Source organism: Macaca fascicularis, chromosome 18 (assembly GCF_037993035.2).
Source record: "Macaca fascicularis isolate 582-1 chromosome 18, T2T-MFA8v1.1".
Taxonomy (NCBI): domain Eukaryota; kingdom Metazoa; phylum Chordata; class Mammalia; order Primates; family Cercopithecidae; genus Macaca; species Macaca fascicularis.
The window spans coordinates 22,400,395-22,415,945 of record NC_088392.1 but is presented as its reverse complement, the minus strand read 5'-3'; the positions used below and the strand labels follow the sequence as shown (position 1 = coordinate 22,415,945).

The window sequence follows — 15,551 nt, the reverse complement described above, 5'->3', positions numbered from 1 at the left end:
TCCTGACCTCATGATCCACCCGCCTCGGCTTCCCAAAGTGCTGGGATTACAGGCGTGAGCCACTGTACCAGGCCTGTTCTTCTTGTCCCAAGAAGATCTTATATCTCTCAAGATCAAGAAAATCATTTTGAAAATTTTTTTCAGTACTTCATAGTTTTTTTAAATTTTAACTCGGAGATCAAATAACCTCAGAGTTTATTTGGGATCCATCGTAAGGTAGTGGCATCTTTTCCATATGGTGGCTAATTGTGTCAGCATTGAAGCACTTGTCTCTTCCCTACAAGTTGAAAGACTATTTCTATCCATAAACCAAATTCCAGTATTGGATTCTGTACTCTTTCCTCAGTTTGGTTTATCTACTTATTTACGGCCACTCCCACACTATCTTATGACCACAGCTTTATCATTTGTCTTGATATATGATTGATTAGTTCAATGCTTTTTCCATCTCCTTTCAGAGATGCAAATTCATCTTCTATCATAGCCAAAGAAGACCAACAAAGACCAACAGAGGCCATGTATCTGGTATTCAGCTCCAACAGCAGGCAGTAGATTTGTTACAGAGACTAAAACCCACCTTATTGCCAAGTGACCCTCCTCTCACCAGCCTCCCCTGTTGCCACCCAAATTCCTGCCACTGAACTACTCCTCAAAATAAAACACAGCTGTAAAATGCACACCTGTTTTGGATTAGTTACAATAAATCAGGATCTGTATTTATTTCAGTTCCCCAGACAGGTGAAGAACAAGCTGCGTTTATCGCAAGCCAACTAGAAAGCAGAAGAAAATTCCAATCATGAGTTTTTGTTTTTCCTCTTAGGGCAAAGGAGGTTACACTTCAGGAGTCTAAACTTGTTGTTTCCAAACTGCTGTGAGCCTTTACAGAAATGCTTCTAAAAGTTGTGGCATTCACTCTAGATCCATCTAACTGAGCCCATGGTTTTCAAACTAATGCCCAAGAGAATCCTCAGACAGCATATTAAAAATGCAGGTTCAGGCCAGCCACGGTGGCTCATACCTATAATCCCAGCACTTTGGGAGGCCGAAGCAGGCAGATCACCTGAGGTCAAGAGTTCGAGACCAGCCTGACCAACATGACGAAACCCTGTCTCTACTCCAAAAAAAAAATAGCTGGGCGTGGTGGCGGGCCCCTGCAGTCCCAGCTGCTTGGAAGGCTGAGGCAAGAGAATCGCTTGAACCTGGGAGGTGGAGGTTGCAGTGAGCCGAGATTGTGCCACTGCACTCCAGCCTGGGTGACAGGGCAAGACTCTGCCTCAAAATTAATAAAAATGCAGGTTCAGCAAGTCTGGGGTAAAACTTAGGGACCTGTGTTGTTTTTTTTAAAAAGACCCACCTCATCAGGTGATTCCAATGCGAATCATCTAGACCCTCGCTTGGGGACTCCAGGCAGAGCAGAACCACCTGAACACGAGGCATCCAAATCCTTAGTGCAGGCTGTTTGCCGTGACATGTTTCTGTAATGAGTTAGCTCTGTGAGATCAGTCTACAGGGGAATGATGTCAGTATAACCAACATGCTGCATTGGTTCATACGCAGTTTTTCTTTAGCAAAGGGAACCAGAATAGCTGGAATAAATTACAGAAATTTGAGCAGGAAAACAAGCCTTTAACTCCGCTTTTGCACTGGCAGCAGGGGCCCTATTGTATTTTAACAGACTTCAAATGCAGCCTGCCCTCAGCGGTCCTCTCTCCTAAGAAGCACACTCCAGGCCTGTGTGTCTACGGTCAGATTGAGCGGCACCCCCAGGCTCACCTTAACAGCATCTTTGCTGTCTCAGAGATCCACTTCTGTCTTTGAGGTCTCAGAACCCTCAAGCTGGCTCCATCTGAAAGACCTCCAGCATCTCCGCTCTACTGTATGTTTTTAATATCTGCCATGGTGGCCTCCAGCCAGCCTGGGCCACCTCCCTGGGTAGTCCAAGTGAGCTTCCGGGCACATTTTTAATTTTGTTAGTCTCTGGTTTCAAAATGGTCTGTTTCCTAAGTGACCTCTTGGGGATACTAATTTTCCCCAAAGCCCTTATACTTTAAGCATGTGATTTTTCAGAATGTGAGGTGTTTCTGGGATGCATATATGGCACTAGGGCAGGAACGCCTTATGTGAAGAATATCCATTGCCTCTGTTTGAAAAGCGATATTGAATAACCTGATGCTGTGTTCCTTGGCTAAGATTGTGGGAAACCAGGGGCAAGGACTCCAGAATCCCCAAGAAAGTACATCACGAGCTGTATAGCCTTTAGCTCTCTGCAGCCCTACTCTGTGGAGGCGGAACTTGGAACCCCCAGGAGTTAGCTCCGTGTGGGCTCCAGGACTCTCAACCATGGCTGTGCCTCAGTCGCCCAGGGTCAGCTGGAGCTTCCATATGAGAGCACACGCACCTGGGCTCTAACCTAGATCTGTTGAAATAAGGACCTCCAGGATGGGGCTTGCGCATCTGTATACAGTCAGCCCTCTGTATCCATGGGTTTTACATTTGTGGATTCAACCAATCATGGACCCAAGAGATTTGGGGAAAAATTGCATCTTTACTGAACATGTACGGACTTTTAAAATTGTTATTCTCAATGATAGAGTATAACAACTACTCATGTAGCATTTACATTGTATTAGGTGTTATAAGTAATTAGAGATGATTTGAAGTGAACGGGAGGATGTAAGTTATTTGCAAATACTATGCCATTTTATATCAGGGACTTGAGCATCCTCAGATTTTGCTATCTGAGGGGGATCCTGGAACCAATCCCCCACAGATACCAAGGGACAACTCTATTTTTCAGTTACGGGCCAGGCACAGTGGCTCACACTTGTAATCCCAGCACTTTGGTAGGCGAAGGCAAAAGAATCACTTGGGCCCAGGAGTTCGAGACCATCCCGGACAACATGGCAAAACCCCATCTTTACTAAAAATAGAAAAATTAGCCAGGTGTAGTGGCACGTGCCTGTAGTCTCAGCTACTCGTGAGCCTGAGGTGGGAGAATCACCTGAGGCCCAGGCTGTAGTAAGCAGTACGCGCTGGGTGACAGAGGCCCTGTGTTGGGGAAAAAAACAGTTTCCATATGATTGGGTAGCTCAGCTAAGGCTCTCAACCTTGGAAGTATAGAGAATAACCTGGGAGCTTTTAGAGCTTCCAAGGCCCACACTGCAGACCAAATCACGCCAGAATGTCTGAGAGAGGGCCAGACCCAGGCAGCTGATGTTCTAAAGCTCCCAGGTGATTCCACACATAGCTAGGGTTGAGGGCTCAGCTTTGGGGTCTTTTCTCATGTGAGAAGCATCCTATGCTCTGTAGACTGTGGCTGCTGGAACTTCAGTGTGTGTATGAATCTCCTAGGAGTCTGGTTGAGGATGCAGAAGGACTGGAACAGGGCTTTCAAGCGTGCATTTCTAACCAGCTGGTCCGTGGACCACACCAAGAGTCACAAAACTGCAGGTACTAATGACTCTTCATTTATTATTTAGCCCTGACAGAGGATAATAACTGTAGTGAGCCAGGACATTAAACGGCAGGCGGATAGTTAATGGTATTTGGCAGAAGTGGCACAGCAGGCTTTGTGATTAAAAAGAAAACAAATGTTTGTTTTCCTTCCTGGGTCAGCTAAGGAATGGTACTGACAAGAGGTGTGCTGGCCACACTCTAAGAGATAAGTGATTAGAAACCTCCGCCCTTCCAGCCGGGCACAGTGGCTCACACCTGTAATCCCAGCACTTTGGGAGGCCGAGGTGGGCAGATCACAAAGTCAGGAGATGAGATCAAGACCATCTTGGCTAACATGGTGAAACCCTGTCTCTACTAAAATTACAAAAAATTAGCTGGGTGTGGTGGCGGGTGCCTGTAATCCCAGCTACTCGGGAGGCTGAGGGAGGAGAATTGATTGAACCTAGGAGGCGGAGGTTGCAGTGAGCCGAGATCGCGCCATTGCACTCCAGCCTGGGTGACAGCGCAACACTCCATCTGGGAAAAAAAACAAAAACAAACAACAAAAAAAACCTCTGCCCTTCCCATCATCAGCTGAGATCCGGAGTCATTGTTTTAATAGTTGTTATTTTAGGAGAACACAGTTGAGTATGCAAATGAACTCAAGATCTCAGGTTGTTCGTAGAATGGAGCACTGTATTACAAGATGGTTTAGATCAGCTGCTTGTATTTTTCTATACCCTAAAACCATTTACTAGAGCCCTGCGACGTACCCTGCCTGTTACTGGATGGCCGTGCAGATTTTCAGGCTGTTGCTTACTCTGTACCGCCTGCCTAGCAACTAGCCTGAACTTAGATTAACATGAAGTTTCATACCACATCAGCTCAAATCTGCTTAGCATAGAAGTACATTTTCTCCTGTTACTTAAAACACAACTGGGAATTAGTGAGCTATGGTGGCAGTTTGCCACCTTTGAAGGCATGAACTTTCAAGGTGTGAATACGTACATCATTTAGTAGGAACTACTGGACTTGCACATCAAGGCCTCTGTCTCTCGGTCTCTCTCTTTCACCCCCAGCTTTCTGTTTAAATCAGTCAATCCTCATATTGTGAGCAAATCCAGGAAAGATGGCACATCTAGACTTGCTCATTCTTTCCAAATGGCACATAATAGTCCTATTGATTAACTAAATGCCTCTTAGAAACCAAAGGTTTCCAACCTTTGGTTCAGCTGGCTTTGATCATCTGTTCAGTCCCACAGGCTCATAGGCGCACCCCTTTCCTGGCTATACTCCCAGCTCTTGACTGTGAGGCTGATGTCGTCCTGGCCACTGGTAAAATCCCTGGCAAGAAAGTGACCAGAAGCTTTCCTCTGACCTCAAAGAGGAGATGAGACCCTGACATTTTTCTTTTTTTGAGATAGAGTCTCGCTCTGTGGCCTAAGCTAGAGTGCAGTGGTGCAATATCAGCTCACTGCAACCTCTACCTCCCAGGTTCAAGCAATTCTCCTGCCTCAGCCTCCCGAGTAGCTGGGATTACAGGCAAGTGCCAACATGCCCGGCTAATTTTTGTATTTTTAGTAGACATGGGGTTTCACCATATTGGCCAGGCTGGTCTTGAACTCCTGGCTCAAGTGATTCACCCACCTCAGCCTCCCAAAATGCTGGGACTATAGGCATGAGCCACCACACGTGGCAAACCTTGAGAACTTACTGGGTGCCTGGCACTATGCTAAGTTCTCTTTTTGAACATAGGTACAAAGTCTTATCAATAAATGGTGCTAGAAAAATTGAACATCCAAAAGAAAAAAGAAAAAACCTTAACCTAAACCTCATGCTTTCTACAAAAATCAACTCAAAATGGATGATTGGCTTCAAATCTAAAACATAAAGCAATAGAACCTAGAGAAAGACCGTGGCAGAAAGAACATCTTCAGGATCTAGGGAAAGGCACAGAGTTTTAGACTTGACACCAAAAGCAAAATCCATAAAAGGAAAAATTGACCATTAGACCTCATCAACATGAAAAGCTTTTGCTTTGTGACAGCCCGTGTAAAGAAGATAAAAAGACAAACTACAGACTAGGAGAAAATATTTGGAAATATTTGGGAGGCCAAGGTGGGCAGATCACAAGGTCAGGAGTTTGAGACCAGCCTGGCCAACACAGTGAAACCCCATCTCTACTGAAAATACAAAAATTAGCCAGGCGTGGTGGCAGGCGTCTGTAATCCCAGTTACTCCAGAGGCTGAGGAAGGAGAATAGCTTGAACCCGGGAGGCGTAGGTTGCAATGAGCCAAGATCGTGCCACTGCACTCCAGTCTGGGTGACAGAGGTAGACTCCATCTCAAAAAAAAAAAAAAAAAAAAAAAAAGTGTGTAAACCAACGAAGGACTATTCTCTAGAATGCATAGAGAAGTCTCAAAATTCAACCATAAAATAACAATCCAGTTAGGAAAAGGATTTAACAGATATTTCACCAAAGAAAATATACATTTTAAATAAATACATTTTAAAATGTTCAAAATTGTTAACCATTAGGGAAATGCAAATTAAAAGCAACAATGGGATATCACCACACACACATCAGAAAGTCCAGAATAAAAAATAATGACAACACCAAATGCTGGTGAGGATGTGGAGAAACTGGGCCCTCGTACATTGCTGATGGGAATGTAAAAAAGGTACAGCATCTCTGGAAAACAGTTAGACAGTTTCATTACGAACTAAATATGCAAGCCCCATATGACAAAGCAATGACCGTCCTGGACATTGGTCCCATAGAAATGAAGACTTATGTTCACACAAAAGTCTGTACATAAATATTTTAGCCATAAGAGCAAAAACCTGGAATCAGCCCAAATGTTCTTCAACCAGTCAAAGACTAAGCGAACTGCATGGAATACTACTCAGCAATAAGAAGGAATGAACTTTTGATACACACAAGTTGAATGAATCTCGGGGAATTCTGCTGAATAAAAAAAATCTCAAAAACTTATATACTGTATGATTCCATTTATGTAACATGTTTGAAATGGCAAAATTTTAGAATTGGAGGACAAAGTAGCAGTTGCCGGGGGCTACCGAACGGGGAGGGCAGGAAGCAGGTGTGTACGGTTATTAAGGGTAACACAAGGGATCTTTGTGGTAATGGAATTGTTCCATATGTCGACTCTGGTAGTGGATGCAGGAACCTACGTAAGTGATAAATGTCTGTAGATCTTAATACACACATACAAGTACAACTGGGGAACTCCAAATTACATCAGTAGATTGTATCAATGTCAATATCCTGGTTATGACATTATACCATTGTTTTGTAAAATGTCACCATTGAGGGAACCTGGGCAAAGTGTACTGCCATCTCTCTGTATTATTTCTTACAACTGCATGTGAATGTACAATTATCTCAGTAAACATTTCAATTAAAAAACATGTAATAAAACCATTCATAAATGGTATAGATCTGCTAATGAATTCTCTTAGAAATACTTAGTGTATTCTGTTGCTTTATGTTTAATTTTAAATTGAGCATTAGGGGAAATGCAGTATTTATATATTTATTTATTTATTTATTTATTTATATATCAGATTTTTTTTTTTCAGAGACAGGGTCTTACTATGTTGCCCCAGCTGGTCTTGAACTCCTGGGCTCAAGCAGTCCGATTGCCTTGGCCTCCCAAAGTTCTGGGATTACAGGCATGAGCCCCTGCACCTAGCCAGGAATGCAGTATTTTAATTGGAACTCTGCCAACACTTTTATCTAGTGGTGTGTTGCCATTTTTGTCTTCCATAAAACTTTTGTCCCAAGAAAGTCAGGATTACAAAGAATGAGGATGAGAATGTCATGGGTTGCTCTGAAAGGAGAAATTGTAGTTAGGGATGAGAAAAGCAACTTGAAGCACCTTACAGGATCTCAGTCTTGAAGCAGCAGGTAGGCTGAGCTAGAAACAAGGTGGGCAAAGGGATTCCAGACGGAAAGATGGACCATCCACTGCTGTTTTCCAGGTGAGGAAACGAGCTTATAGTCTTGCTTTGCCTTTCAGAGATAGAGGCAAAAGGCAGAAAGTCCTGAGTGCTAGGTGAATATGGTAAGATCTTCCTGGATCTAATTAGCAATTTTTCAGAGATAATGAAGCACTAATAAAGCAAAGTTGTAAATCACCAGCATTCACAAGGGAACCCAAGTGCAAGATTTGGATGGTGCTGGGCACAGCAGCTCACGCTTATAATCCCAGCACTTTGGGAGGCTGAGGCGGGCAGATCACAAGGTCAGGAGTTCGAGACCAGCCTGACCAACTTGGTGAAACCTTGTCCCTACTAAAAAAAAATACAAAAATCAGCCAGGCATGGTGGCGCGCACCTGTAATCCCAGCTACTTAGGAGGCTGAGGCAGAAGAAACGCTTGAACCTGGGAGGTGGAGCTTGCAGTGAGCCGAGATTGTGCCACTGCACTCCAGGCTGGGCAACAGAGTGAGACTCCATCTCAAAAAAAAAAAAAGATTTGGATGGTTTAGAACGGGGGTCCCCAAACCCCGGGCCATGGACCAGTACTGCTTTGTGGCCTGTTAGGATCTGGGCCACACAGCAGGAGGTGAGCAGCAGAGCATGAACCCTATTGTGAATGGTGCATACAAGGGATCTAGGCTGTGTGTTCCTTATGAGAATCTAATGCCTGATGATCTGAGGTGGAACAGTTTCATCCTGAAACCATCCCCGCCACGTTCTGGCTGTGGAAATACTGTCTTCCACAAAACCAGTCCCTGATGCCAAAATGTTTGGGGACTGCTGGTTTGAAACAGCCCATTCCCAGGCCAAAAGAGTAACTAATAGGAAGCACATCCTATTAGCAGAGAGTTGGCCTCAGCATCTTTTATGTGAAGCCAACCAAAGAATGTGCTCAGGAAAATAAAGGCCATAAAGCGGTGGAGATGAGTGATTATTAGAATCACACCTAACTGGCTGGACGTGGTGGCTCACGCCTGTAATCCCAGCACTTTGGGAGGCCCAGGCGGGTGGATCACCTGAGGTCGGGAGTTCGAGACAAGCCTGAGCAACATGGAGAAACCCCATGTCTACTAAGAATACAAAATTAGCCAGGCATGGTGGCCCATGTCTGTAATCCCAGCTAATCAGGAGGCTGAGGCAAGAGAATCACTTGAATCCGGGAGGCAGAGGTAATGGTGGGCTGAGATCGCCCTGTTGCACTCCAGCCTGGGTGACAAGAGTGAAAGTCTGTCTCAAAAAAAAAAAAAAAAAGAAAAATCACACCTAACTATACTTGGCATTTACTCTAGTATTGTATGACTACTTATCCAGTCAATGATTGATTGCCTATCACATGGCAGGCATTACTCTAGGGACTTGGGTTATATCAGCGAACAGAATACACTGAACAAATTACCTTCCATCATAGATCTCAATTCTGTGCTTAGTGCTGATTCCTGATCAGGAAGATTCTTCATTACCAGAGCCCAAGAACACATTTCCTTACTGTACACTTGTGATCCCATGACCCCAAACAGAAATGCAACTCCCTCTGGGGTGAAGCTGGGCAACCGTGCAGGAGCACAGACACAGCACTTCTGACTTAAGAGGGAGGATGATCTTACCCCAGTGTGGCTGCCGAGAAACTTAAGATGGGCAGACTCTCAGGCCTTTGCCTCTGACTTGGATGAGGAAAGTGAGCTCAAAACCAAGGTGAAGAGTTGGCAGTGTGACCCTTGAAGATGATTCAAGTTAGCCTGGGGTACCCTCTCTGTTTTCCACTCCCAAACTGGGATTAACTTTATAATCTTCCATAAATATAGAGACACTGGGGGCTTTCCAATATTAGCCTGGCTAGGTACTATTTCAAGACAAATAACAGCAAGATGGCCTTGCATTCTAAAAGAGAGAAAGGGAGACAGGAAGTGAATACACCTGGAGATGCATGTTTAGGCAGGAGAGAGTCTACAATATGGCCTTGTTCTTAGAACATTAGAGAGATGGAGTTTTTCTCAGCATGCTAAAAACAGTATGCAGATGAAGAGAAAATACTAGGAGGTAAACTGCTGGTCACTGTTTCTGCAAAAGGGCACCTAAAGGTAAGTGAATCAGACAAGACTCAAGATTGGGCAAATTTGGCCGAGCGTGGTGGATCATGCCTGTAATCCCAACACTTTGGGAGGCCGAGGTGGGTGGATCACCTGAGGTCAGGAGTTCGAGACCAGCCTGGCCAACATGGTGAAACCCTGTCTCTACTAAAAATATGAAAATTAGCCAGGCGTGGTGGTGGGTGCCTGTTATCTCAGCTACTCAGGATGCTGAGGCAGGAGAATCACTTGAACCCGAGAGGCGGAGGTTGCAGTGAGCTGAGATCGTGCTATTGCACTCCAGTCTAGGCAACAACAGCAAGACTCTGTCTCAAGAAAGATGAAACAGAGTGGGCAAATTTATTACTATGGCTCCCATCGCAGCATTTTTAACCATTTCAAATTTTGATGTCCACACAAACCTCAAATGTCTGAGAATAAATATTTAGAATGTCTTTTGAATTTGTTATGGAGAGATTCACCTATCTTTTTGTGAACAGTATTATTTTTAAAAGTTGAATTTAGTTCCCAAGGACCCCCAGTGCTTCTGTGTCACATCTGTGATGATAGTTAGCCACTTGCTGTAAATTTGGCTACATTGTATACGTGTGTAGAAAACACAGGTATCTCCTACAACTAAATAGAAACTTTTTGCATGGGTAAAAGAATCTCAAATATGCCAGTCCCTGTGGCAAAATTTTCCTGCTTTTGTCAAAGGAAAACAAACACCACAGATATAAAGATCCTTTTTCTAACTCCAGGCTCCACAGAACTGCTCTTAAATATACAGCTTCCATTCACATTTCTGGTTGTCCCTTGAGTGAGAGGTCAGCTCTGCTACTGACCACTGCAAAGTGAGAAATGGTCTCACCACTTGCAGAACATGCAAGCCCTTCAGTTTGCTTTCTGAACAACAGTGTTCATGGTTCTGAGATAATTGCCTTAGTCACACCACCGAGCACCGGTTGGACCTTCAGCTGATACCTGGTAGAGTGGGTGTGTAGTGATGAATATGTGTGTGAGTGTGTAAGCCAAAGAGTTCCATAAGACCTTCCATAGGGTGCATAAGATAGATGACCTGGCTCCCCAGAAATAGCCCATTTTACTCGACTGTCTTGCTAGTAAACAAGTGAGCCAGGGCTCTCGATCTCAGAATTCGGTTTAGGTCACAAGCTGAGGATGACAAAGGGGGCTCCTCCCTCCAGCTCTTTGAAATTTGGGGCAGATGGAAGAGACAGAAATTGCCTTCCACAATGGTGGGTCTAAAACCGATATCGTCAATCAATAGCCCCCTTCCCTTCCGCTTCCTCCTTTTGAGTTACTTTATCACCTTCCCCCACCTTTAATAATAATTTGTCCAAGGAAACACTTTGAGTGGATAAATGACTGTAAAAAAAGCACTTAGCTGAGCAAGGAAGAGCATTTTATAATTAGAAAAGGAAATGCCACATTTTTCAACATGAAAAAATTAACATTGTCACTTTATTTTGTACTAAAATATGGTCAAAGCACCTCCTTAAGCTTATCTTGGGCATGAAACTGTGGTCATTGGTGTGTGAGCTGCTAAGAGACATGTGTTAAGTAACTGGATAGGAGAATCTGGTTCTCCTGTGAAAGGTAAAATATAAATGTGGCTTTTACTTGGCTAGTTTGGCTAGCAGAACAGAACAATTTGCTCAGTCAACAGTTACCTAAAATCTGGAGATTTTGAGATTGGCTTTTTTATGACTGGGTCTTTAGAAATTCATGTGTCAATTTTTAATATTTTCACAGAGTTAAGTCACTTTGCATTCGGAATATTTTATCTTTGGAGTGTATCTAGTCTTCTATAAAAATAATACTAGTTTTCTAGTACAAAATTGGGAGAAAGGGGAATACAGAGTATAGTAAAAATAATAGACAAATCACTTTTCTTAGGTATTTATTTACAAAACTCCAATCTTGCCCATACTACAGCATAAGTCCAAAGCTCAGTGGGGACCCTTTAAAATGGAAAATATCAATAAAAACATAAGTTATGTATCAAGCACAACATCTTTTGTGCATTGATTATTCCCATAAATTTAATTCCATCTCTTTACACTCCCAAATCGGTAATGAAGGAAAACACATTTATTTCTTGGCAGCTTCTTTTTCTTAGCCTCATTTATACTCTGTTTTAAAATAAGACAAACATCCACTCAAAAACATCCCACCAGTGTGGCAAAAGTTACTCTGCCTGCTTTCCCTAGCATCACAAAAAAAGTGAATTCTACAAGTCTTTCAGACACACTGAATTCATACCACAAATTCTGATTAAAGCCAAAACCTATCATTTTCAAAGCACTCCCTTGCAAATGACTAAAAGAAATTCTTCCCCCTTCTTCCTTTAAAGGCTACACTCAAAACATTCGCTTGAGAAACTTTCTGAATAGTGGTATTGCCTGGTAAAACACATGCAGCAGACAAAATATCAGATTTCTTTTTCCAGCTGTCCAGAATCCCATTAGTGCCTCTTAACTTCTATCAGTCTTTTGCTATAATTAGGATGGCTTAGGGTTTATCTGGGCCTTTTTTCAAAACCAGATTTCCTTCCGAGCAGCAGCAGCTGTCATGCACAAGTACCCTGATGGTGTTGGGAAACTTATTTTGATTTACATTATGGTATAGCAATTGTGAATGTGAAGTAAAGGAAAAGACACACACACACGCACACGCACACGCACACACGTGCACACACATGTTCTTTTTATCTCGTAATTTATTCAAAAGAAAAGTCTTACCTGAGGATGATCACTCCAGTCTGGAACCTGGCTTGTTTCAAATAGAGAATTAACTTGCATGCCTTCTCTCTTGCAATTGGTGTTACCTTCTTTGGAGAGTGAGTCTGTTGAAGTTTGAAGGGTTTTTGCTTCTTGCTCTGCCTGGGTTGAAATAGCACATTCTCCTGCATCAGCATGGGAATTCCGACCAGTCGCTGCTGCTGTGCTGTGAGAAGTCTCTCTTTTATCACTCTGGGTTAGTGGGTGCTTAGCAGATTCTTTGGCATAGCAGAGATGAAGGGTACCTTCTGTTGTATTTTCTCTCAGGTTGGCATTTGGCTTCTTGGGATTTCCCTTCATTCCCAGCTGCCTCACCCTGGCAGGTTTCTGTGAACCCCTCTCGTTCCGTAAGTCCTTTCCCCCAACTCTCTTCTCAGCTGCCGTCTCCCAACACTGGCTCATCCCTGAGTTTTCCGACTCACCAGACAAGGGCTTCATCTCTGTCTCTCTTACTGATTCATCCATGTTGAGCAGATTGTCACTGGCAAATTCCTCTCTTGCTTGGTGGCTGTCTCTGGTTTCTCCTTGAATTCCTGGATAATCATTTTCAGCAGCCTCCGGAGCAGTGGGGAGTTTACATCTCCCCTGTTCTGTCACTGAAGACATCCCATCCTGGTGAGGTCCCAAAGTGAGAGTCATCCCTGTGTGTGGGGATGAGGGACCGTGCTTGCAGGCTCTGCCACTCCTCACCGAAACTTCTTGGGGTTGTGAGTGATGACCACAGAAGCCAGCAGTGGCAACCATAGGCCCAGCGTCACCTGACACCTGAGGTCCACAACCCATTCCACTGAGGAAATGCTCACACCCACCCAGGCAATGCTCACCGAATTCCATCTCTTCGTCATCGCTTTCTAATAAAAAAACATGCTCAGTCCCCAGCAGGTTCCTATGCCAAACTGCATTAGAGTAATCCGTCATAACATCGGAACATTCCAGATACTCCAGGTCATCATCTGAAAACTCCTCGGTGTAGGTTAGGGTTATCTCTGGGCAAAGTTCATAGTCACTGTCAGAGTCTTCACTGGAAACCTGTGGGCTAGGTTGTTTCTTGGCCACGGCATTGTCACCTGGGTAAATGTGTGCAGTTGCCTCAGACAGCGGGAGACTGAGGCTAATGTATTTCTGTACTTTGGGATTTTGCTGACTGGAGTGTAAGCCTTCATCATGAGGGCCATCATTGTTCAGGCCACCACCCGTGAACTTGGATGCTGTGGAATGCACTGTCTTGTGGCAAAGTTCATCTTGTTTCTCGTAAACATGACTTGAATTAAGAAAAAGCAACGAATCTGCAATTTCTTCTGTGTTACTTGGATCATAAGCCTCTCCAGGGTGGCTTGTTCCTTTAACACCCAAGGGATTTTCAGAACTGGACACACTAATGTCAAGATTGCCCAGTGACTGGAGGGAGAGTGAATGGTTGGACCTGGGAGTGCCTGGGGAGATGCTTTCTTCTTCCTTATAAAGATGTTCCTTCTCATCAATCTGATTTGCACTTTCTTCTTCACACGTCCCTGTTTCATGTTTCCAACCTGTGTCCCTGTCATCTTCCAGGTTAGGAGACAGTTGTGGGTTCTCTGATGAGCACTCAACCTCAACGGAAGCAGAACAACAGATGATTCCAAAAGAGTTTTTAGCTGAGATTTGATAGACAGCAGCATCATTTTTGGTACAGCTAGGATGAAGAGAATATACAGATAAGTTTGCTACCTTTGGACATGCATGTCAACATTTTCAAACCATGGCACACAGAGAAAATGACCATAGTTTTAGTGCATGTTCAAGAAGATCTGTGATCTCCCCGGAAAAGAGTTTGTGGCCAAAGGCAACTGACCTCTGGGCTCCAGTGCCCCTAGTGCTGAGAATCCTAGGCACTCAGCATCCTCCCTTGAAACTTTCCTCAAAACTGCCTCAAACGGAAAATGCTGAGGATTGCACCATGACAGTTTACAAATGCCATGGCAATGTCAGGAAATTACCTTATATGGTCTAAGAGGGGGAGAAACCCTCAGTTCCAAGAATTGTCCACCCCTTTCTTGGAAAACTCATGAATAATCCACCCCTTATTTAGGATATCATCAAGAAATAACCATAAAAATGAGCAACCAGCAGCCCTCAGGGCTGCTCTGCCTATGGAGCAGTCATTTTTTTATTCCTTTATTTAAAAAAAAAAGATAATGCTGAGAATTACTTAGATGAATGGGGAAAATATTTATATTCTAATTTCTTCTTCTTGCCTTTTACATCATTTTTATATTATGGAAATTTGATAAAGCATTATTTTTCTAGAGTGAGACATTGTACATGAATAAGTAAAATATCAATTCTTCATGTGGTGGAACAGCACAGAGAACCCTCAAATCTTTGGAAGAGCCTGCTAAGAGGGTGTCATTTTTGCCAGAGACCATAAAGATGATACCATGATAGGACTATGTATGTGAAGGGCAGTGCTGTTTCCTTTTTAATTTAATGTGATTAAAAGTCTAAACCACAGCCTGTGAGCTCCACTGGCTGGAAACCCATGTCCACATGCCATTCTGACCTATATAGATCAAGCCAGATTTCAGCTTTGGCCCAGCAGGGGAGGAATAGAATCCTGGATCGGACTGCTTTCTCAGTTCAGGATGGATGGTACTCCTGTGGCTCCTCCCATTGTGGATCAGAGCCACAAGGAGCCTGCAGCCTGACATGATTTACTGGGTCCTTTCCCACTGGAACCCTTCCCCAGACACTGCAATCCCAATAAAAACTTGTTACCTGTGTTTTGTATGTTTCACCCTTATTAATCTCATTTGACCTCATTGTAATTGTAATATTGCTGACCTCATTGTATGCATCAGCCAACCCAGAAGTCAACAATCATTTTTAGAAGGCAGGGGCTGTGGGTCTGGCTTGGTCTGAGAGGTAATACTTAGATCTTTATTGACTGTTCTTTGTGTGAAATACACACAAATATCTAACCTAGGAAGGGTCAGTGTGAGACACAGACAGATATAACATGATCATCTTTTCTCTTCCCCACTGAAGGGACCCTTGCCTCTACAATCCTATACGTCCTCATAAACCCTCAAGTGGTAGTCCCAGCTCACACATATGTCTCATTTTCAGAAGTCAAAGACATCTAATCCCAATTTCAATAATGTCTTGTTGAGTTGGCAACCTGGCTCCTGGGTAGAAGCCATTCAGGAGTGGCTGAGATTGGCCAAGCTTGACCCATGGCTGATATTGGGCTTTGCCTTGGCCAAC

General features: G+C 43.7%; 1 protein-coding gene across 7 annotated transcripts in view; it reads right to left on the bottom strand.

Annotated features, from left to right (window-relative positions):
- The window catches only part of ALPK2 (alpha kinase 2), a 145,354-nt gene that overhangs the window by 82,643 nt on the left and 47,160 nt on the right, over positions 1 to 15,551 (bottom strand). For all 7 annotated transcript variants that reach the window (XR_010582821.2, XM_074022427.1, XM_045378372.3 and 4 more), the window contains one exon: positions 12,270 to 13,980. Coding sequence is in view for 6 of the 7 variants with exons in the window: in XM_074022427.1 (XP_073878528.1) it covers positions 12,270 to 13,980 (1,711 nt within the window). In the remaining variant the exon portion in view is untranslated. The remainder of the gene's footprint in view (positions 1 to 12,269; positions 13,981 to 15,551) is intronic.